General features: G+C 38.3%; 1 protein-coding gene across 1 annotated transcript in view; it reads right to left on the bottom strand.

Annotated features, from left to right (window-relative positions):
* LOC150088085 (solute carrier family 4 member 11-like) overlaps positions 1-22,878 on the bottom strand; it is a 158,077-nt gene that overhangs the window by 41,200 nt on the left and 93,999 nt on the right. Inside the window, exon 10 of the mRNA XM_090370013.1 lies at positions 7,458-7,564. Coding sequence (XP_090226139.1) covers positions 7,458-7,564 — 107 coding nt within the window. The remainder of the gene's footprint in view (positions 1-7,457; positions 7,565-22,878) is intronic.

Below are 22,878 nucleotides of genomic sequence, written 5' to 3'. Positions count from 1 at the left end.
ATAATCTGTCAGCCCACCTTTGGTTTTATTACACATTCTGTCCATGCCACTAAACCCTGAACCAATTTCTGATAATAAGAAGGCAGTATTTTTGTATATTCCTACTTCAACACATCAGTGAATTTTGCTGTTGACTGTGAGTGTTTTGGCCTGACCTGAAATCAATGTTCCAGTTCATCCCAAAGGTGTGCCATGAGGTTAAGTTTAGGACTCTGAGGAGATCAATGATGCTTTTGCATGCCCATGTCTTCGAAGCTTGGGCAGATGCACTAGCATTAGCATTAGTAGAGGCATATGATGCAAGAAAGCAATCTTATGCAGCATCAGCCAAAAAAAAAAAAAAAAAAAAAAACACCCCTTCCACTTCACCCCTCCGTTCGTTCGAAATACCTGTCCAGCTGAGCATTAAATTTATTTCGGCTATCAACTTCCACAACAAGGGATGGAAGTCTGTTCCACCAACCAACTACCCACTGGCTAAAGGCAAATTTCCGCACATCTACCCTACATCCGTCTTTCCCCAATTTGAATTTATGCCCTCTCAGGTGATTATTCTGAGCAAGAGGCAGAATCCCATCAGCATTGAGCATGCTCAAACCATTCAAGGCTTTGTAAACCTCTATCAGATCGCCTCGCCGGTGCCTAGTCTCCAGAATACTGTAATTTGCAAAACTTAAGCCTTTCTTCGTAAGAGCAACCCTTCGTTCTGTTCACTAACCTTGTTGCCCTTCTCTGTACTCGTTCCAGCAGCTCTACATCCTTCTTGAAATGAGGCCTCCAGACTTGTATACAGTACTCAAGGTGCAGCCTGACCATTGCCTTATACAAGGGAATAATCACCTCCCTATCCTGGCTAGAAAAATTCCTGTATATCATTGATAAGACACAATGAGCTACTCTTGCACCCCGTCTGCACTGCTCAGAGAACTTCATATCTGCCTGCACAATTACCCCCAGGTCCTATTCATTCTCTACAACTGTCAGTGTAGTACCACAGAGTTGATACGTTGCTCTGGGGTTGCTGTTTCCCATATGTAGTACTTTACATTTGTCAATGTTAAACTTCATTTGCCACCTCTCAGCCCATCTGCTCAACCTTTCCAGATCCTGTTGCAGCAGCAGCATAGCATCCTTAATATTGATATACCATCATCAATATTATTTATAAATACTGAAAACAACAATGGACCCAACACTGAACCCTGAGGGACTCCACCAATAACATTAGTCCACGATGAGCAGTGTCCATTAATTATCACTCTCTGTCCTCTGCCACTCAATCATCCCTTTATCCATAGCAGCAATTTGCCTCCAATGCCACACTGCTCCAATTTGTGCAGCAGTCTTCCATGTGCAACAGTATCAAAAGCCTTTCTAAGATCCAAATATATAATATCAAAGTTGTTCCCTGCATCCAATTCTTTTGTGACTACATCATAGTATCCAATCAAATTGGTCAGGCAAGACCTTCCCTTAACAAAACCATGCTGTGTCTGAGCTATTACTAAATTCTTGTCAAGATGATCCTGCAGTGCTTCTTTAACCAGTGCTTCAATTAATTTTCCTGTAACAGAAGTTAAACTCACAGGTCTATAATTACTTGTGTCAGCCTTTGATCCTCATTCGTGAATTGGGGTTACATTTGCACATCTCCAGTCTGTGGGTATCTCCCCTGAGCCCAAGGAAGCTCTCATAATTATGGCTAATGGATTGCTTACTTCCTTTGCTGCCTCCTTTAATATAACTGGATAGATCCCATCCACCCCAGGTGCCTTTCTTGTATTTATCTTCAACAATTTCTCCTCCACTTTACTCTCAATTATTACAAGATCATCTAGCACACTGCCAGTGTTTACTTCATCTATGGCATTCTCCTTCCTGAATAACTCCTCATGTGTGAATGTCGATGCAAAACATTGATTTAGTTTGTTAGCTACCCGAGCAGGATCATGAACAGTTGAACCATCGATATCAAGTGGACCAATCTGATTCATCCCCTTCTTTCTAGAGTTTATATAAGTAAAGAACTCCTTGCTGTTTTTCTTTGCATCCCTTGCCAAAGATTTCTTGTAATCTGCCTTTGCCTGCCTAACCTCCTTTGTAACTTAGTTACAGATCAACTTATATCTATCATAGGCTTCTGTGTCACATGTTAATTTATATGTATCCCATGCATTTTTCTTCTCTGCCATATGTCTCATTAGTTCATCTGACATCCATTTAGGCCTGAACCTTGAACAATATTTCTTAGTTGGTATGTAAAGCCTAGTTGCTTCGAAGATAAATTCTTTGAATGCTTCCCATTTTGAGTTTGCTGTTGGTAACATCATCAGTTGGCCCCACTGTATAGAATTTAAATACTGTCTCAGACCACCGTAGTCACCTTTACGAAAGCAATAACCCTGCCCTTTACCCCTGATGGTAGTTACCTCCTTGAGTAAATCCCACTTCAGCACACTGTGATCACTGCCACCTAGTGGTTCCTGTATCTGCAGATTCTTAATGCATGAAGAATCACTGCTGATAATCAAATCAAGAGTATAACTCCCTCTTGTTGCCTCCCGAACATGCTGATGTAGAAAACAATCATCCAATAAATCCACAAAAGCCCTGCTAGTGTGTGAGTAACCAGCCCACAAATTCCAGTGAATATCTGAGAAGTTAAAATCTCCCATTATAAGACTCTCTGATTTACTGGCCCACTCTATTTCCCTGTACAGTTTCTTATCATACTCATCAGAGTCATTAGGCCTATAGCACACTCCTACTCTCAATTTTGATCTCCCAATGCTTATGTCACACCAAACTGACTCGACACTGCACTGTCCAGCGATGTCGACTGGCTTCACTTCCTTGGATTTTATGTGTTTCTTAACTAATAGCATAACCTCTCCTCCCTTTTTTTTTTTTTTTTTTTTTTTGATTTGGTAGTTGTTGGCGCATCGGCTTCTGTGGCCATATTGCACCTCCCAAGGTTTTTGCAGTACTTTGATCCAAGCCCGAGGCGGGAATCGAACCCGCGACCTTTGGGTTGCCGGGTAGGTGCTTTACCCACTCGGCTAGCCCGGTCGGCCCCCTCCTCCCTTCCTATCCTGTCTATCCTTTCTGTAGACGTTGTACTCCCCAAATTCCAGTTCTGCATTACTTATATCTGTGTAACACCACGTTTCTGATATCCCAACAATATCCGCCTTTGATGTTTTGAGCAATACCTCAAATTCATCAAATTTATTTACCAAACTCCTAGCATTGGTTTACACGCAAGTATACATGCACCTGTTCTTTTTCTTAGCTACCCTAACACAACCCATGTGCTTACTTGTACCCCATTATCCCACACAAATGCAAAATAGCCCTGAAACGGCACCAGGGGAAGCCTGATGATGCACGAGTTTCCAAGAATAGGTAACATCCACTGAGGAAGCGTTGCCTATTTGAGGAGTTTTTGAGTGGTGTGAGTTGAAGGAGTTACTGTCCCTTTCATTCTTCTACACCGTTTCTTTTCCTCTTTCACTCCTACTATTACTTTCTCTCTATCTTTTTGCTTTTCCAAGTCTAATAGGGACAACTGGATAGTCGAGTTATTATCCCACACAAATACAAAATAGCCCTGAAATGGTGACGTCTGGGTTGTGGTATCCATCTGAGAATAAATAACATTCGTCTTCTGCTTACGTGAAGTGTTACTTACTCAAAGTAGTGCAATACCATGGCAACTCTTTGTGAAGGTATTCACAATATGAGATATAACTGAAAACAATGCCGTTTTACTAAAATTCTGATTTTTTCAGATATAGATATGTATTTCTGATGAACTTGCACTATATTTATACATAGTTGAGACTCTCCCATAGCTTGAGGCTTATGCTCTAAATGCTTTAGAGTCTAAATACAGTAGATTCAAGTTATTTGGGCCAAATCTTAAAAACCAGAACATAATTGAGAAAATAGCCAGGGTCTACTTCGCTTAATTCGGACAAAATGCCGTTTAATCGGGGCAGGAGACCGCAGCACTGGAGATTACCCTGCGATTCTCTCCGACCATACCACGTAGTTCCGTCGGATTTCTGGAGGTCACAACCATAAAACAATAAAAGCAATTAGCAGTCACCTGTTTATTGGCTTTTCTGTTAGTGCAATCTATCATAAACGGATAGTAAACTCGATCTTATTGAATTTGCGATAATACCGACAGCTGGAATTCTGTGGGTTATTATGGTAAAATGTGTTTACACTTCCATGGAATCTTCAATCATATAAAAAAAATAATTTTCAGAATCTTCTCTTCATTCCTATTTTTAAAGCTTTGTAACTCGTTACTCCGTTCCCACTTGCGCATATTGTGTTACTTGCAATTTGTGTGCCGTGTTTTTTGTTATTGATTGCTTATCTTTTTACTGTTTTAAATTTTAACCCCCACCCACAAATGTCAGTGAACAGAAATGTCAACTAGTTTAGTTAGTATGTACATATTACAGTTCTTCAAACAGGCCTCTGGGGTTGGGTAAATTCATATTGTGATTTTAAATGTTTCTCACCAACCACGCACCAAAATAAGACACGGAAACTGGAATTTCAGAAAAACCATGTGTCCACTTCTACACATCCACAACTAAAAACTCTACAAGTAAAAAGGACAAAATACATAAAACATATATATACACCAAATAAAATACATTAAAATACCGGGTTAAGAGCGATAAAACCGACCGTAGCTTTCGAAGGCTCCTGCCTTCTTCAGCGGTAGCCCCCCTACACTAGATAGTGAGTGGAAGCTAATTTTAAAATATGCTAAGTATGCTTATTTTATTACTTAAAAATTATTGGTGTTTGTTATCTGTTTGATTCAAATTAATAGTGCAGCTATTATTATTTCATTTATCTGATAAATTAGGCAAAATTATTTCTTACTTTACCATGGAAATTACTCAAAAATGAGAGTTAAAGCAGGAAAGAATTCTGCTGCCATTGTTCAGTGTATTAATATAAGAAAGATATATATATATATATATATGGTAAAAAATATTTGTATTCACTCAAAAGTAGTTGTGATAGAAGGTTGAAACAAACAACATGTATTACACTTTTTCAACATAGTCATCAGTCAAAATAACACATTTTTGCCACCTCTCAACGCATTTCTGCAGCCACTTTTGTAGAAGTCCTCTGATTGTCCTTTAAACCACAACTTGGCTGCAGAAATCAACTTGTCATCAGCAGCCAAGTATTTTCCACAAAGAAAGGATTTCAGGGCAGGAAAGAGAAAGAAATTTGAGGGCTCAAGGTTGGGGAATAAGCAGGAGGTGGTAACATTTCAAACCCACATTCACAGGCACATCTCACAGCAGCATGCAAGGAATACACGGGCATTATGGTGCAGACAGAGCATTTGACAGCTTTCCCAGTTTGTCTTTTTTCTTTTAAAGCAGCACATAGCTTTATGAGGAGGTTGGAATAATACTTTGCCATCACAGTACAACCCTTTTGAAGGTAAACCGTTAGTAAAACACCACGTTGATCTCAATAAAAACTAATAGCATCACCCTGCCAGCACTTGGTTGCACCATTGCCTTTTTGGTAAGTGGTGATTCATTTGTTTAGTTTCAGGATCATAGCGATGGATTCAAGTTTCATCCATGGTGACTAGCTGTGAAAAACCTCTTGCTTTTCCTGGCATGAACAACATTTCATGTGCACATTGTGCCCTTTCCTTCTTCTGGAAGAAGGTCAGAAGTCTGAGAACCCATCTAGCAGAGATACTTTATTCATATGCAACTGTTGATGGACAATGATCTCCACAGACCTTACTTAATTTTGAGCTCTGCAGCTAATTCTTTGATGATCTGGCAACCTTCCAGGATTAATGCCTCAAGTTTTGCAACACCCACATCTGAGCTGCTGGGCATCCTGGGATTTCTTCATTCCCTGAGGTTCTTCCACTTTGAATTGTTTATTCCAGTGTGCAACAACACTGTAACCTGGGCAGTCTTCTCAATAAACAATGACCATTTTCTCATGGATTATCTTGGGTGTTTCCCTTGCAGAAAGAGGAACCGAATCACTGATCTGTATTCCAGTTTATTCATTGTGACACCTCACTTTGTTCAGTGTGTTACAAAAAAAAAAAAAAAAAATGAATTGTCAGATCAAAACCAAGATTTTTGTGGTTGCTGTAGAGATTAAGGAATCAAACAAAAAAATTAAATTTTTCTATCATTACTACTTCTGGGTGAATGCAAATCATTTTTGACCCCACCCTCCCCATAAACATTACTTAATATTGTTTTATGTAGTTCTGTAGGGATATAATTAATGTGGCTTTATAACATAACTGTATCCCAGTTATATATAATACATAACATAATTTCATAGCAGAGTATATTACTTTCACATAATCTTGTAAAAGTGTAATTATTGTAATGTATCATAAATTAGTGTGGTATTTTTAATTTAAATTTAATCCAAAATCATGCCTCAGACTACAGCAGCAAAGCAAAGAGCTCAAAGTAGTAGGAATGTTTTGGCTCAGAGAGCCAAAGTTTCATCTTTCTTATGAATCAGGGCTTATAACATGTGCTGTTTGCAGCATGTTTATGAAGCACTCTAGCAGGACACAATATGCCAAAGGAGATGACTCTGTGTGGTTTGATGCAAAGAGTGTGAGGAGATTAAGCACAAATCCAGCATTCTGACTACACTTGTGCATCAGACAAGATAGCAAAAAAGCATTGGTCCCACAGTAAGTAGCTATCGTCAATGGCTATCATTGTGGAAACAGGAAAATATATTTTGCAGAAAGGATAGGTGGCACAGCACCCAAGTATCTGCCAAGTATGTATTCCAGAATTATTGACTAACATTTCATAACAAAACCACAGGAAACAACCATAGGTTGCAGCACTTTTGCTAAACTTCACACCTTAGATAACACAATCTGATATATATATGTTCTCATATATATATCAGATCTATATCTCATATATATATCTATAAAATGTTCTCAGGCATCTGCCAGACACAAAGACAGCCACCAATCAGAAAACCATATATTGTTATTCTTCACTCTATAACAGCTTTCCAACGTTACCCAAGCATTTACCACCTGTTGTAGCACCATAGCATTTCCAATTTGTGATTACATCAGCCACCGTTGATTTAGGACGTTGCAGTTTTGCTGCAAGAGCAAGAACGGATTGACTGCTAACATGTCAAAGAAAGTTGTTAATCTGAATGCTTCGACCCATCTACTGCAATTCATTGATCCACTTGCTTCCGATATGAACACATTCCTAACACATGGATGACAAAGTATGGTTCATTTTTCCAAAATCTCAGAGGCGTCCAGATACTTTGGACAATATAGTACATATACATGCATATTATCCCTAAACATATTTCTGTTCAAAGAACCTATAAAATGTTTAATGAGCTTTAATATTACTGAATAAATATCTTACTTGGCACCGCTATGAAGATGAAAGAGGCAATGAAACTCATAACTAGAACTGCAATGGGAACAGCATAGTCAGAAACAATTTCTCGTTTCCTCGAAGACAAATAAGGTCTACAAATGAAAGATGCATTTGTATCAGGTCTGCATTAAGGTACTACAGAAAATGTAAAAATTAGTTATATACTGAGAGAATTACAAATACTATAATGTAATTCACCTCATAGAGAAACAGTTTGAAATGAATATATAAATGGGCTAGACACACTGTGGGTGTTGCCCTTCATCATCAGAAAAAAAGTTTAAACATGATATATAAATAAAATCCCTGCACTAAGTTGAGACATCTAGATATATTAACTATTAAAATAAATAAATTTTCTGTTTATACTTCAGGATGAATCACATGGGACAGGAGTTTACACATGATAGAGAGAGAGAACACGAGAACATCAGGGTACATTTTATTTATTGTGTGCCTACAGGGTTAGCCGGGTGGGTAAAGTACCTGCCTAGCAACCCAAAGATCGCGGGTTCGAATCCCGCCTCTGGCTTGGATCAAAGTACTGCAAAAACCTTGGGAGGTGCATTATGGCCACAGAAGCCAATGTGCCAACAACTACCAAAAAAAAAAAAAAAAATTTATTGTGTACGGCAACCCCATCCAAACAATGGCAACTCCATAGTGTATTCTGTGATGCCATCTTAATGATAATAGTCACTTGGGCTTGAACCATGATTACTCAAGCACGTGTACTTCTGTACTTTAGCATTTAACTACTCAACTATGCTGGTCGTTTAGTTAAATTTTCTGTTTATGCTGCATAAACCATAAAAGATCAGAGATGTTCACAATCATATATTTGGATCTTAGAAAGGCTTTTGAAACTGTTGCACATGGAAGACTGCTGCACAAAGTGGAGCAGTGTGGCATTGGAGGCAAATTGCTGCTATGGATAAAGGGATGGTTGAGTGGAAGAAGACAAAGAGTGGTAATCAATGGACACTGCTCATCGTGGACTAATGTTATTAGTGGGGTCTCTCAGGGTTCAGTATTGGGTCCATTGTTGTTTTCTGTATTTATAAATGATATTGATATTGGTATATCAAGTTTAATGTCCACGTTTCCAGACGATACGAAGGTTGGCAGGGTTCTTAATGACACTAATGAGAGTATACTGCTGCAACAGGATCTAGAAAAGTTGAGCAGATGGGTTGAGAGGTGGCAAATGAAGTTTAACATTGACAAATGTAAAGTACTACATATGGAAAGCAGTAATCCCAGAGTAACATATCAACTCTGTGGTACCACACTGACAGTGGTAGAGAAAGGAAAGGACCTAGGGGTAATTGTGCAGGCAGATATGAAGTTTTCTGAGCAGTGCAGACTGTCTGCAAGAGTAGCTCATGGTGTCTTGTCAATGATATACAAGACTTTTTCTAGCAGGGATAAGGAAGTGATTATTCCCTTGTATAAGGCAATGGTCAGGCCACGCGTTGAGTACTGTATATAGGTCTGGAGGCCTCATTTTAAGAAGGATGGAGAGCTGTTGGAACGAGTACAGAGAAGGGCAACAAGATTAGTGAATGGAACAAAGGGTTGCTGTTACGAAAAAAGGCTTAAACAAATTTTGCAAATTACAGTGTCTGGAGTCTAGGCACCTGTGAGGTGATCTGATTGAGGTCTATAAAGCCTTGAATGGTTTGAGCATGCTCAATGCTGATGGAATTCTTCCTCTTGCTCCGAATAATCACTTGAGAGTGCATAAATTCAAATTGAGAAAAGACAGATGAAGATAGATGTGCGGCAGTTTGCCTTTAGCCAGCGGGTGGTTGGTTGGTGGAACAGACGTCCATCCTTTGTTGTGGAAGTTTGCTCAAGGTTTAGGCCTAAATGGATGTCAGATAAACTAATGAGATATGGCAGAGAAGAAAAATGCATGGGATACATATAAATTAACACATGACACAGAAGCCTATGATAGATATAAGTTAATCTATAACCAAGTTACGAAGGAGGTTAGGCAGGCAAAGGCAGATTACGAGAAATCTTTGGCAAGGGATGCAAAGAAAAACAGCAAAGAGTTCTTTACTTATGTAAACTCTAGAAGGAAGGGGATGAATCAGGTTGGCCCATGTGATATCGATTGGTCAACTGTTGATGATCCTGCTCAGGTAGCTAACAAACTAAATGAATATTTTGCATCGACATTCATACATGAGGAGTTAATCAGCGAGGGGAATGCCAGCAGTGTATTCAACTTTGGCAGTAAGCTACATAATCTTGTAATAACTGAGAGTAAAGTGGAGGAGAAATTGTTGAAGATAAACACAAGAAAGACACCTGGGGTGGATGGGATCCATCCAGTTATATTAAAGGAGGCAGCAAAGGAAGTAAGCAAACCCTTAGCCATAATTATGAGAGCTTCCTTGGACTCAGGAGAGGTACCCATAGACTGGAGATGTGCATATGTGACCCCAATTCACAAAGGAGGATCAAAGGCTGACACAAGTAATTATAGACCTGTGAGTTTAACTTCTGTTCCAGAAAAATTATTGGAGGCACTGGTTAAAGAAGCACTGCCGGATGATCTAGACAAGACTTCAGTTATAGCTTGGACACAGCATGATTTTGTTAAGGGGAAGTCTTTGCCTGACCAATTTGGCTGGATACTATGATGCAGTCACAAAAGAACTGGATGCAGGGAATAACTTTGATATTATATACTTGGATCTTAGAAAGGCTTCTTATACTGTTGCACATGGAAGACTGCTGCACAAATTGGAGCAGTGTGGCATTGGAGGCAAATTGCTGCTATAGATAAAGGGGTGGTTGAGGGGGAGAAGACAGAGTGGTAATCAATGGACACTGCTCATCGTGGACTAATGTTATTAGTGGAGTCCCTCAGGGTTCAGTATTGGGTCCATTATTGTTTTCTGTATTTATAAATGATATTGATGATGGTATATCAAGCTTAATGTCCAAGTTTGCAGATGATACGAAGGTTGATAGGGTTTTCAAGGACACTACTGACGCTGCTGCAACAGGATCTGGAAAGGTTGAGCAGATGGGCTGAGAGGTGGCAAATGAAGTTTAACATTGACAAATGTAAAACTACATATGGGAAACAGCAACCCCAGAGCAACGTATCAACTCTGTGGTACTACACTGATAGTAGTAGAGAATGAAAAGGACCTGGGGGTGATTGTGCAAGCAGATATGAAGTTCTCCGAGCAGTGCATGGTGTCTTATCAATGATATACAGGAATTTTTCTAGCAGGGATAAGGAGGTGATTATTCCCGGGCCACACCTTGAGTACTGTATACAGGTCTGGAGGCCTCATTTCAAGAAGGATGTAGAGCTGCTGGAACGAGTACAGAGAAGGGCAACAAGATTACTGAATGGAACAAAGGGTTGCTCTTACGAAGAAAGGCTTAAGTTTTGCAAATTACAGTCTCTGGAGACTAGGCACCGGCGAGATGATCTGATAGAGGTGTATAAAGCCTTGAATGGTTTGAGCATGCTCAATGCTGATGGGATTCTGCCTCTTGCTCAGAATAATCACCTGAGAGTGCATAAATTCAAATTGAGGAAATACAGATGTAAGATAGATGTGCGGAAATTTGCCTTTAGCCAGCGGGTAGTTGGTTGGTGGAACAGACTTCCATCCCTTGCTGTGGAAGTTGATAGCCTAAATAAATTTAAGACTCAGCTGGACAGGTATTTCGAACGAACGGAGGGGTGAAGTGGAAGGTTTTTTTTTTTTTTTGGCTGATGCTGCATAAGCTTGCTTTCTTGCATCATATGCCTCTACTAATGCTAATGCTAACAAGATAGAGAGAATATAAGAACAAACGTTTTTAGTAGTAACATGGGTTTGAACCATGGTTGCTCTCGTGCATATACTTCTGTACCCTCATGCTTGCCCACTCAGCTACATTTAAATCTTTTTTTTTTTTTTTATTACATGAAATTTTGGTTTATTAAAATAGTGCTTTAACACTTAAAATATACTTTACGACTTGGACTTGACATTAATTTTTTTTGGTATGGCCACACCTAAATACACTGTTTTGGAAGTACTGTCTTACACCATTTGTGATACAAGTTTTTTCTGTATCTGAAATGTTTTAAAACTGTTAAATGCTTATTGCAAGCAGTTTTTCGAAAGACTGCTAAGTGCTTCCGTTATGGCTCTGCGAGCAACGTGTCAGATGCAAAACGCTTGCCTTTGAGAGCTTTCTTCAGATATGGAAACAGGAAGAAATAATATGGGGGCTAAGTTCAATTAATAAGGGGGATGTAGCAGAACTTTGGCAGTGATCACTGCCTGCACAACATTAGCCACATGGGACCTGGCATTGTCTTTATGGAGTAACGACTTCACACCGCAATATGGCCATCTTACCAGGATACACAATACCATACATTTCATTCATCTCTTTAACTGTTTCCGGTGCATTTAAGCCCCGTCTGACACAATGAATCACACATCTCTGTTCAATCTGTATGTCTGATATAATACTTGCTTCAAAATGATCGTCAGTGACATGGGGCCAAAAAAAATTCGTGCAACACTAGTTTGACAAGTAGTGGCATGCACACACTCACAGTGCTCGGTAGAGATCAGGGAGAGCGCCTCCAGTATCAGTTATGTAAAGTTTGTGCAGTTGTTGTTGCTGTTTGTTTTTTTAGGAGCATTAGTAACTAAGGCCATATTGCTCCAGGAATATGCGGTGATCATTCCCTGACCTTTCCGCATCCTTCGTATTTGGTGGTGACAGGCTCAAACCCCAGTCTAATCAAGAAGCATGTGCTACGCACTGCTGCTCCTTCCCACCTGGCTACGGAGGTGCCGACAGTTTGTGCGGTAAACAAAATTTTGTACCGGTCCATGAGTGAATTTAAATGATCACCCCTCGTTTATAAAAGCATTTATCTAATTTGTGTTAATGAATTTCAATTGCTACTGAACTTCAGTGTCTGGTATGGGAGAATTTCATTTCAAATGATACTTGTAATTTTAATGTAAGTTACTGTTTAAAAATTGTTTAATACATGTTTAAATGGAAAAATGAGTGTTATAAAAACTTGAATTAGATTTAGAAGGAACAAACTGCTGGTATACTAAGTTGTATACTAGAATTTATTTGTACCAAGATGATTGAAGGAAATACAGCACGTGTATTGTGGGAATACAGTAAAAAATCAAAATGATTATATTTAAGAAATAAACTTTCAGAAACTGCATCATACAGGCAAAGACCCTGACTGGTGCAGATATTAATTCACACCGCAATCCAGTAATCAGTAAAATCAGGATAAGACTGGAAAACTTAAATACAAATAAGCAATATATTGTACAGAGGATTTATTTATTTTTATATGGATAAAATAAAAGACGGCAATGAAGTAAAATTAAAAGTAAGCAATAAAACAAGTGAGTACATTATATGAACTAGAGAAAAAAACATTGAAAGCAGAAAGTGACAGAAGACTAAGACCTTTGGAATGGATTTGGAGAGATCTTAAAAGATACAAATGTAATTAAAAATGGGGGCAGAATTTTAAAAAAAGTGGAATGAACACACACACACACAGTGACCAATGGCAATATAGGAGCTCATATAGAAAGGTTGAAAAAGAATTCAGAATGACAAGTGTATAAATAATTAATGTACAGGTAGTTCTCGACTTTAGTTAATTCGATCCTAGCGCACACTCGTAAAGCGGAAATTTATATTCCATAGACATAAGGTTAAAAATAGGGGTTACGTTCTCAACAATGAAATTAGTTAGCTAATTAGTTTTTGTTTAAACAATGATTGATTTATCGAAAGATATGAAAACGTAGCCTGTAAAATCAAGCAAATTATAATAATAGAGAAATTCTTTATGATTTACAAACGTTAAAGAATGTTTGTTCTTCATCATCATCATCATCGACTAAATGCGCACTCGTTGGTTTGTTGTACAAGGAGTTGTCTTCTTCAGAAATGTTTCAAGAGTCGTTTGTTTCCAAGATAATCTTCTCTTTTAATTATAAATTTCACGATTGCATGCATAAGCATTTTTTAACGGCACACACAAATTGCAACTAACACGATTCGCGTGGAGTAACAAGTTTACGAAGCTTTAAAAAAAAGGAATGAAGAGAAGATTCTGAAAATTTATTTGTTTTTTATACGATTGAAGATTTCAGTTAAGGGGAAACACATTTCATCATAATAACGTAAAAACCACACAATTTCAGCTATCGGTATTTTCGCAAATGCAAGAAGATCGAGTTTAATACCACGTTTATAATTGCTTGCACTAACAGAAAAGCCCAATAAACGGGAAAGTGCAAATTGTTTTTATTGTTTTATGGTCGTGACCTCCGGAAACGTGCTTTAGAAAAATATCACAAAGGCGTTTAAAATTGATTCTTATAACGGAACATATGATAACCATCAGTGGTGGGATTCAGCCAGTTCGGCAGAACCGATACCTAATTTTTTGTTGAGTTCGGCGAACCGGTTGTTAAAATGGCACTTGGGATCAGGGTTCTCTCTAAGGGGGGCGCCTGGGCAGCCACCCAATGTGGAAATCACAAATTTACATTCCTTACTCTTTTTTAACGTTCATCTACGCAACAGCGTATTCCAAGTGCCCGTAGTAATGTTCATTCCGGCCATAGGTGAAAAAAATTAGACGGAACTATGCTTGTAATATTTATTTATTCATTTTATAAAACTCATCATACCTTTGATGAAATACTACATTTTTATTCCCTCGCGTTTGTAACTTAAGTAAACAAACATAACGTAGAGAGAAAAAGTGCCAAACAACCAGGGGGGAAGGGGGGTGACACTCATTTGTTTCAGCTTTGTGTTACGCCCTAAATTCACACGAGTTATGAGGGCGTTGGTGTTCCCCGATCAATAAAAACAATAGGAAGCTAGGACACAACGAACTAAGAGAAATATAGATTTAAAGGGTTATCCTATCGCCCATTTCGGAAGCCGTGGAAGAATGTTCTTCCATGTTGGAATCCTTATGCCAGTGTGCACGTGGTAATTAAGATGTTTTTATCCCGTGACAAACAGGTTTTTAATCTCCATAGCTTATGCCATTTATTAATTCAGCAAGAAATTTTCGTTTAGTATCGATAAAATGAAGAAAATGTATGTTCTGACTGATGTTTATCAATGCTTTGTTCAGTGCTTTGTTTATAAAAGTTTATGATATGACCAAACATGGACAGAACCAGTAAAAATATTCAAATATATAGACACATATCCGCTCCTGCTCTATAATATATTAAAATAAAACATTTTTAGATTTTTTTGCAGTAGCCCTTAAAAGGATGAAAAGGCAACAGAGTTTGACAGATTTTTTCAATAAGAAACCAAAATCAGAATTGGTCTTGGATGGTACAAAACAGTCACAAGCACAACCACTCCAACTTGAAGAAAGCAGCACATCAATTATTGAAATAAAAAAACAATAACAACTCCAAAATTGAAAATAATCTTCCTGAATGCTGGACAGTGCAACAATATAACAATTTTAAAGAAATATATGACGGACTGGTAATTTTTAACAAAAAGTTAGGTTGAGAGTATTGTGCAAAATATGACTTTATAAAGGAGAAAAGTGTTCATGTGTCAAAAGAATGGAAAAGAATGGCATCAGGGAAAAATAAAGAGGTACAACAAGCTTCTCTAAGGAAAAAATATGAAAGAACATTTTTCATCAAAAGCTCATAACGAAGCGAACTTAAAACAATGTGAGCAGGAGTCAATAACAAAAGTAATAGTACGATAAGTGAAAAATATTTAAGTGCTACTTGTAGAGTATTTAATACATTTTACAGGCTGACAAGATGTAAACCGTTTTCAAACATAGAAGATGAGCTAGAAGTGAAAATTAAAAATGGATTAGATATGGGAATAGGAACACATTCTCGTAAAACTGCTGTGAAAGTAGTTGATTTCATTGCAAAGGAAATTAAGAAAGAAATATTTAATAAAATTATTGAAATAATCTGAAAATATGTTTGATTATTGACGAAGCTTCAACGATATCCTGCAAACACCAGTTATTATATTTTTCTTAAAAGTTGAGGATTCAGTTACATCACCAACAATTTTCGTTGAACTAGTTGAATTGGAAAAACAAGATGCAGAAACAATATGTTCTTCAGTTATTAGTAAAATAATAAGAGGAGTATACCTCAATATACTCCATGTTCCATACCTCAATGTTCTTCAGTTATGGAAAGTTTAAATGATGTTGGGCTTACTAAGAACCACCTAGAAAAAAATTTAATAGGATTTTGCTCCGATGGTGCCAGCGTTATGCTTGAGAGAAAATCTGGAGTGAGCACTAGCAAAAGAGTTTCCAAACATAATAATATAGCACTGTTTAAATCATCGCCTCCATCTTGTTTTAGATGATTCGATAAAGAAAATAAAGCAAGTAAATCATTTTAAAATATTTACTGATAAGATATATACTATTTTTCATCAATCCAATAAGAACCAAATTGAACTTTCCAAAATATCCGAACAAATTGGAATTTTAATTATAAAGATTAGTAGAGTTTTGGGACCAAGATGGGCTGACTGTAGTTTAAGGTCAACCCTAGCTGTGTGGCGCGCTTATCCAGCGCTACATCACTATTTTTATTCAAATCAAAAAGTACTTAGGTATGGCTGCCCGTCTTGAAAATATATATTTTATAACTGATTTGGCATTGATGATTGATATTTTAAACGAAATTTCTCTTCTTTCAAATGCACTGCAAGCAAGAAACATATACATACTAAAGGCTGAAAAACTCGTGATAAGATCTATTAAAGCATTTCAAATGCTCAGAAAGGAAAAGGGTCCATAAGAAAAAAAAAGATGATGAATTAATTACTTCAGAAACCTTCAAAAATATAAAATTTGTATAAAATCATCGATTTGTCGGGCTTCCTCGGGAAAGACTTTTAGAAAACATCGCAACGAATTTGAAAAAAAGACTAATGGATTGTGAACATTTAAAAGCAAGTCGTAGCCAATTTCAAGATAGGAATAAATTACAATTTCTCAATTTTTTGGAGCCAGATTACTGGAATATTGAAGAAGTACTAGTTTCATGGAAAGCAGCTGAAGAACAATTACTCGTATTTATTGACATTTTTAATTACCAAATTGATTTTAATGATTATCGAGATTTCGTGGAAAACGTTTTAAAAAATTTCCAGAATTATGCAATTCCTGAAAGTGTTCAAAGAGCTAAAAATATTGTCAGAACAATTGCTGTAAGCTCAGCAGAAGCGGAAAGGGGTTTTTCAAAGATGATCATAATATGTTCAGAGAAGAGAAGTCGCCTAACTGTTTCTAATATATCAAACACAATGACTATTAGTCTAATCGGCCTACCTCTAAAGGAATGGGATCCTACTCCTACAGTGAAAAGATGGTTAAGGATAAATTACTCAGCCGATGATGCTCGGATAAAAGCGAAATTGCAAGTGAGGACGCCACTCAAGAAGCAATAACAGTTTTATTGTTTTTTGTCAGGTATTATTTAATATTTTTTCATTAATATTTTAAACCTCTTTCTTATAACATAATCTAGTTTTGTGGACCTTTTTTATTGTTCTTATTTAAGTATTAACTGCATGAAATAATAAACTACCTTTCGGTATATAGTTTTTTTATGCTTAGAACGGTCATTAGGGCAGCGAACCGGTTGTTAAATTATTTGAATCCCACCACTGATAACGATGAAAGGATAGTGCATTTTAATGATTTGAATTGGTAACTAATACAATTTACAAATCATGCTCACGACTTTTTATATGGCCTTAAGGTTACGCTCACGACCTTAAAAATGACATTTTAGAGAGATAAATAGCTTAGTTATACAGCGAAAATTTCAACTTCCCAGATCTTGAATCGAATTACCAAAAAACAATGTTATTGGGTTCACATTACGATATTTTCACGATACGATTGTGTCTCTGGAACTGATTAATATCGTAAAGCGGGATACACCGTATTGTATAGCTACGCACGTGGTTTGAAATGCGGCATTTATGAGTGATTAACCTTCACCTTCATTTTTTGCAATTAATGTTCATATTTTCGATTTTGTTGGGGGGGGGGGGAACTCGTAAAGCGAGAACTGCCTGTACATGAATTGGAATATTAGAAAACTTAAAACCAAGAGAAATGTTCCAAAAATTAATGAAATATAGTAAAACCTCACAAACCCAGTATCTTTGGCGCCATAAGCATGTTCCAGATTTTCAAAAATTCTGTTTTTTTTTTTTTTTTTTTTTTTTTTTTTTTAGGGTTCTGCACATAGCCAAGGGTAATTAATTATTTTTCATTAGATAATGCAGTGATCTCCACACAATGTCAGTCGCCAGCATAAGCCAAATTGTTAACTTCTTACTGCTGGCTTGGTCCAGTGGACAACGTTCTTACCTAAGAAATAAAGGTTGCGAGTTCGAATGGTGATGTGTTGTGTTGTCCTGTGCAGGGTGGCCCATAAACATTAGTTCAACTCCGCCTTGGAACACTGTGGTGATACATAACTGTAAAATGGCCAGAAATGAGTGTAGTACAATGTCTGTGCTGTGTGCCGTTTACTTATTTCTAGCCTCATTACTACCAGGAAGGCTCCTTCCTAGTTACTGCCCACGCCACAAGAGGTAGGTCATGACTATGTACATGTACTATCCATAGCAGACTAAATCCTGCACTCACAGGTAGCAATGCAAGTCCCATGGGTACCAACATTCCTGCACCACTGAGAATATAATAAAACAATGGGTGAGAATATAGTAAAACAATGGTACCAGCAAAAGATTTGGCATTTGCACAAGAGTTCAAAGGCGGGATAAAAAAAAAGTATTAAAATAAAATAAATACAATATAGTAATAAAAATAAAGATATAAAAAATAATAAAAATCCAGCACCCACAGGGAGAAGCGCTGAAACCAGTGAGTGCCTGCAAATCCATACCACAGAAGGCCCAATCCTGGGTACCAGCAAAAGTCCCGTTTCGTATAAAATACAAGAGGACACAATTTCTAACCCCTAAGAGGCTGGGAAGAAAAATAAAATAAATACAATTCTCCGATTCATGAAAGAAGAGGTAAGTCCACATCAACTGGAAGGGTTCAGTGAGGTAAGTCCAAGCGTGTAGAATCAAATCACCACCTTATGATAGGATGCACCTGTAAGGTGCGTCCTAACATTAGTCAGCCCAGCTATGAAATTAAAACCAATCTTTGGAAAATAGACAATTCAGCAAGTATTCCAACCAGGTATATCACAGAGCCATGCCGAGGCGAACAAGGCTCTTGCCTCAGATTAAAAGCTGAAAGGGGCACCTAAAGAAAGATTAAATAATTGACAACGTTGCCATGATTAACAGTAGGGCACAATTTTTAGTTAAGTGGTTAGCACTGTAGGACAAACCAAAAAGCTCAGAGGTTCCGACACAAAACGGGCCATACTTTATACAAAGGGTACTAGGAAAGTTTTGCAATATGACGCAACAATGAATCACAGGAAGCTGCTTGTTGCTGCATGTTGAGACATTTTCATACGTGCATAGTAGCCGCTGCTCCAAGTCGATGGGCTCAGTTATTCATTAGTAGTGAGAGTGTAAAGTGCTTGCGATGGCATCGTGGTCACGAAATGAGATAAGGACAGTTTTGCGGTATAATTTCGTGCGTGGTTTAACCATAGACCAGTGCTTAGAAGAAATGACTCTTGCACTAGATGATGATTGTCCACATCGTACAACGATATTCAGGTGGTATAGAGAATTCCAAAGGGGAAATTTCACTCTGGAGGATTCTGAGAGGCCGGGAAGGCCACGAACATCAGTTAGGGAGGAAAACGTTACTGCTGTGAGGAAAATGCTTGACGAAAACAGGCGAGTGACCTACCAACAGATAGAGGATACTTTGGGCCTAAATGCACCAGCAATTCGTTCGATTCTGCAAGATCATTTGCACGTGAAGAAACTTTGTTCTCTCTGGGTGCCGCATCAACTGACTGAAGAGCAGATGACACGACGTGTGACTTGGTGCCGGGAGATGTTAAAAAAGTTTGATAAGGGACAATCTCGGTATGTGAACAACATCGTGACAGGTGACGAGACTTGGCTGTACTATTACGATCTGCCGACCAAAGCTCAAAACAAAGTTTGGGTCTTTGATGATGACGACACACCCGTAATTGTCAGAAAATCCCGATCTGTAAAGAAGAAAATGATAGCTGTATTTTTCAAATCGAGTGGAATTGTGGAACGTGTCGTTTTGGACACGCAGAAGACAGTCACAGCTAAGTGGTATACTGAACAATGCTTGCCTAAAGTCATTGGATCTATGAAGAACCTGCGGCCAAAGTCAAGAATGGACACCTGGTACCTCCATCACGATAATGCTCCAGTTCACCGAGCCGAAGCCTGCACCGAATATTTGACCACGACAGGACTGAAATTTCTCGAGCACCCTCCCTACAGTCCAGACCTTGCTCCCTGCGACTTTGCACTGTTCCCGCATGTGAAAATGAAGCTAAAAGGGAGGCGGTTTTCCAGTGATGAGGACCTTCTACGGGCTTGGGACAACGAGTGTAGTAGTAGTAGTAGCACATGATGCAAGAAAGCAAGTGTAGGAGCTTATGCAGCATCAGCCAAAAAAAATCACACCATTCCCTCCAAATGCCTGTCCAGTTCCTCCTTAAATTTATTTAACCTATCAACTTCTACAACGACAGATGGAAGTTTGTTCCAGCAATTAACCACCCGCTGGCTAAAGGCAAATTTCCGCACATCTATTCTACATCTGTCCTTTCTTAATTTGAACTTATGTCCCCGTAGGTTGGTAATCTGAACAAGTGGAAGGATCCCATCAGAATTCAGCGTGCTCAACCCATTCAAGGCCTTATAGACCTCAATCAGATCACCGCGCAGGTGCCTAGTCTACAGCCACTGCAATTTGCAGAACTTAAGCCTCTCTTGGTAAGAGAATTCCTTCATTCCCCTCACCAATCGTGTTGCTCTTCTCTGTACACGCTCAAGCAAATCTACATCCTTCCTAAAATGAGGCCTCCAGACCTGTACGCAGTACTCAAGGCGTGGCCTGACCATTGCCTTATACAGAGGGATAATCACCTCCTTTTCCCTGCTAGCAAAATTCCTATATATCATTGACAAAACCCCATGACCCGCCCTAGCACCTGTCTGCACTGCTCATAAAACGTCATATCTGACTGCACAATTACTCCCAGGTCTTTTTCATTTTCTACCACCTTAAGTGTAGTACCACACAGTTGGTACGTTTCTCTGGGGTTACTTCTACCCATATGCAGTACTTTGCATTTGTCAAGGTTGAACTTCAGTTGCCACTTCTTAGCCCATCTGCCCAAATTATCTAGATCCTGTTGCAGTAGCACACTGCCATTACTGTCATTAACAACCCTGCCAACCTTTGTGTCATCTGCAAACTTCGACATTAAGCCTGATATACCTTCATCAATATCATTGATAAATACACAAAACAACAGTGGACCCAACACCGAACCCTGTGGGACTCCACTAATAACATTAGTCCACGAAGAGCAGCACCCATTGATTACCACCCTCTGTCTTCTCGCACTTAACCATCCTTTTATCCATTGTAGCAACTTACCCTTAATACCATTCTGCTCCAATTTGTACAGTAGTCTTCCATGCGCAACAGTGTCAAAAGCTTTCCTGAAATCCAAGTATATGATATCAAAATTATTTTTTGCATCCAGTTCCTTTGTGACCACATCATAATAACCAATCAAATTTGTCAGACAAGACTTTCCCTTAACAAACCCATGCTGTGTTTGAATTATTGCTGCAGTCTTGTCTAGATGATCCTGCAATGCATCTTTAACCAGCGACTCCATTATTTTACCCGGAACAGAAGTTAAACTAACTGGTCTGTAATTACTCGTGTCACCCTTCGATCCACCTTTGTGAATTGGGGACACATTTGCACATCTCCAGTCCGTGGGAACCTCCCCTGAGTCCAAGGATGCTCTCATAATTATGGCTAAGGGTTTGCTTAGTTGCTTTGCCGCCTCCTTTAAAATAACTGGATAGATCCCATCCACCCCAGGTGCCTTTCTTATGTTTAACTTCAACAATTTCTCCTCCACTTTGCTCTCAGTTATTACAAAATCATTAAGCACACTGCTACAATTTGATAACCTTCTTCCATTTACGAGTGTGCTTTACTCCCTAGTGAAACTTGGCAGAACTGGTTTAAAGATTGGTTTCGGAGGATGGAGAGGTGTATTGAATGTAGAGGAAATTACTTTGAAAAAATTAAATAAACAAAGCTGTATTGCAAAACTTTCCTAGTACCCTTTGTAGAAGTTTGTAATTGGAGTTTCTTTGTTATGCTCGAAATTTGTAAAGCACTGTTATTTTTTTCCGTAAGTGATTAATAAATCCTTTTTTTTTTTTTTTTCGCTCTCACAAAAATGTCTGGTATCATAAGTAGCACATACAAAGATAATGCGGTATTTCTTTTAATAAAAATTTTTATTTTAAACGAAGAACACGAGTTGACCAGAAGCTATTATCCCTGTCGGAAATATGCCTTAATCTTTCGACTGGCTATAGAAAGAAGTTGACTAGCATGACTTCTCGGTATGTGGGATAGGTGGTTGCATATATTTTACGTTTCGCTTACATTGTGGAAAGGTAATCCCCTTAACTCTTAATTTGCGCTTTCTAATTGCTTAAATTGCCTAAAGGCCGGAGGTGGAAACAAAGTATACACAGTTAAGTCTCTCGTAATCTGTAATATGGAAATTTTCTTCATTCTACGGAACTTTTAAATGTAATTACCAAAAGGAATTAAGAAAATTCGCTATAAAGAAGTTCGTTAAACACAGGTCCGACTGTAATTAAATCAAAAATAAAGCAATTTTAAAACATATAACTTGTCGAATGCGCCCTTAAAATGCTGCACCTGGGGCTGGCTATGATGGGTAAGGAAGATTCGTAGGAGAGTCCACGAGAATAACATGTGTCAGTACGAGATTTATTATTAGCTATATGGTGCAAGACAGCCTGAGGCTTATGCTACACCAGCAAAAAAAAAAAAAAAAAAAAAAAAATTCCCCGAGTTACCTTGAGAGAGAGAGAGAGAGAGAGAGAGAGAGAGACAAAAAAGTAGAAGGGAATCACCAAGAAAGAAAATGATAATATCCAGGTCAGGACCTGGGTGTGTCAAGTCCATACACACCAGATGTAAACCCCCTGGGGTTTATTTCTTCCATGACTCCATTGTTTTAATTTTAGTGTTATATTACGAAATCGACTGCTGAATACGGTCGATCTGCCAACCCGCACTGGACCAGCGTGGCAGATTATGGTCCGTTTCCCT

The sequence above is a fragment of the Mastigoproctus giganteus genome, chromosome 3 (assembly GCF_048544385.1).
Source record: "Mastigoproctus giganteus isolate SK-2022 chromosome 3, ASM4854438v1, whole genome shotgun sequence".
NCBI lineage: Eukaryota > Metazoa > Arthropoda > Arachnida > Uropygi > Thelyphonidae > Mastigoproctus > Mastigoproctus giganteus.
This window is presented reverse-complemented; position numbering and strand designations above follow the sequence as displayed.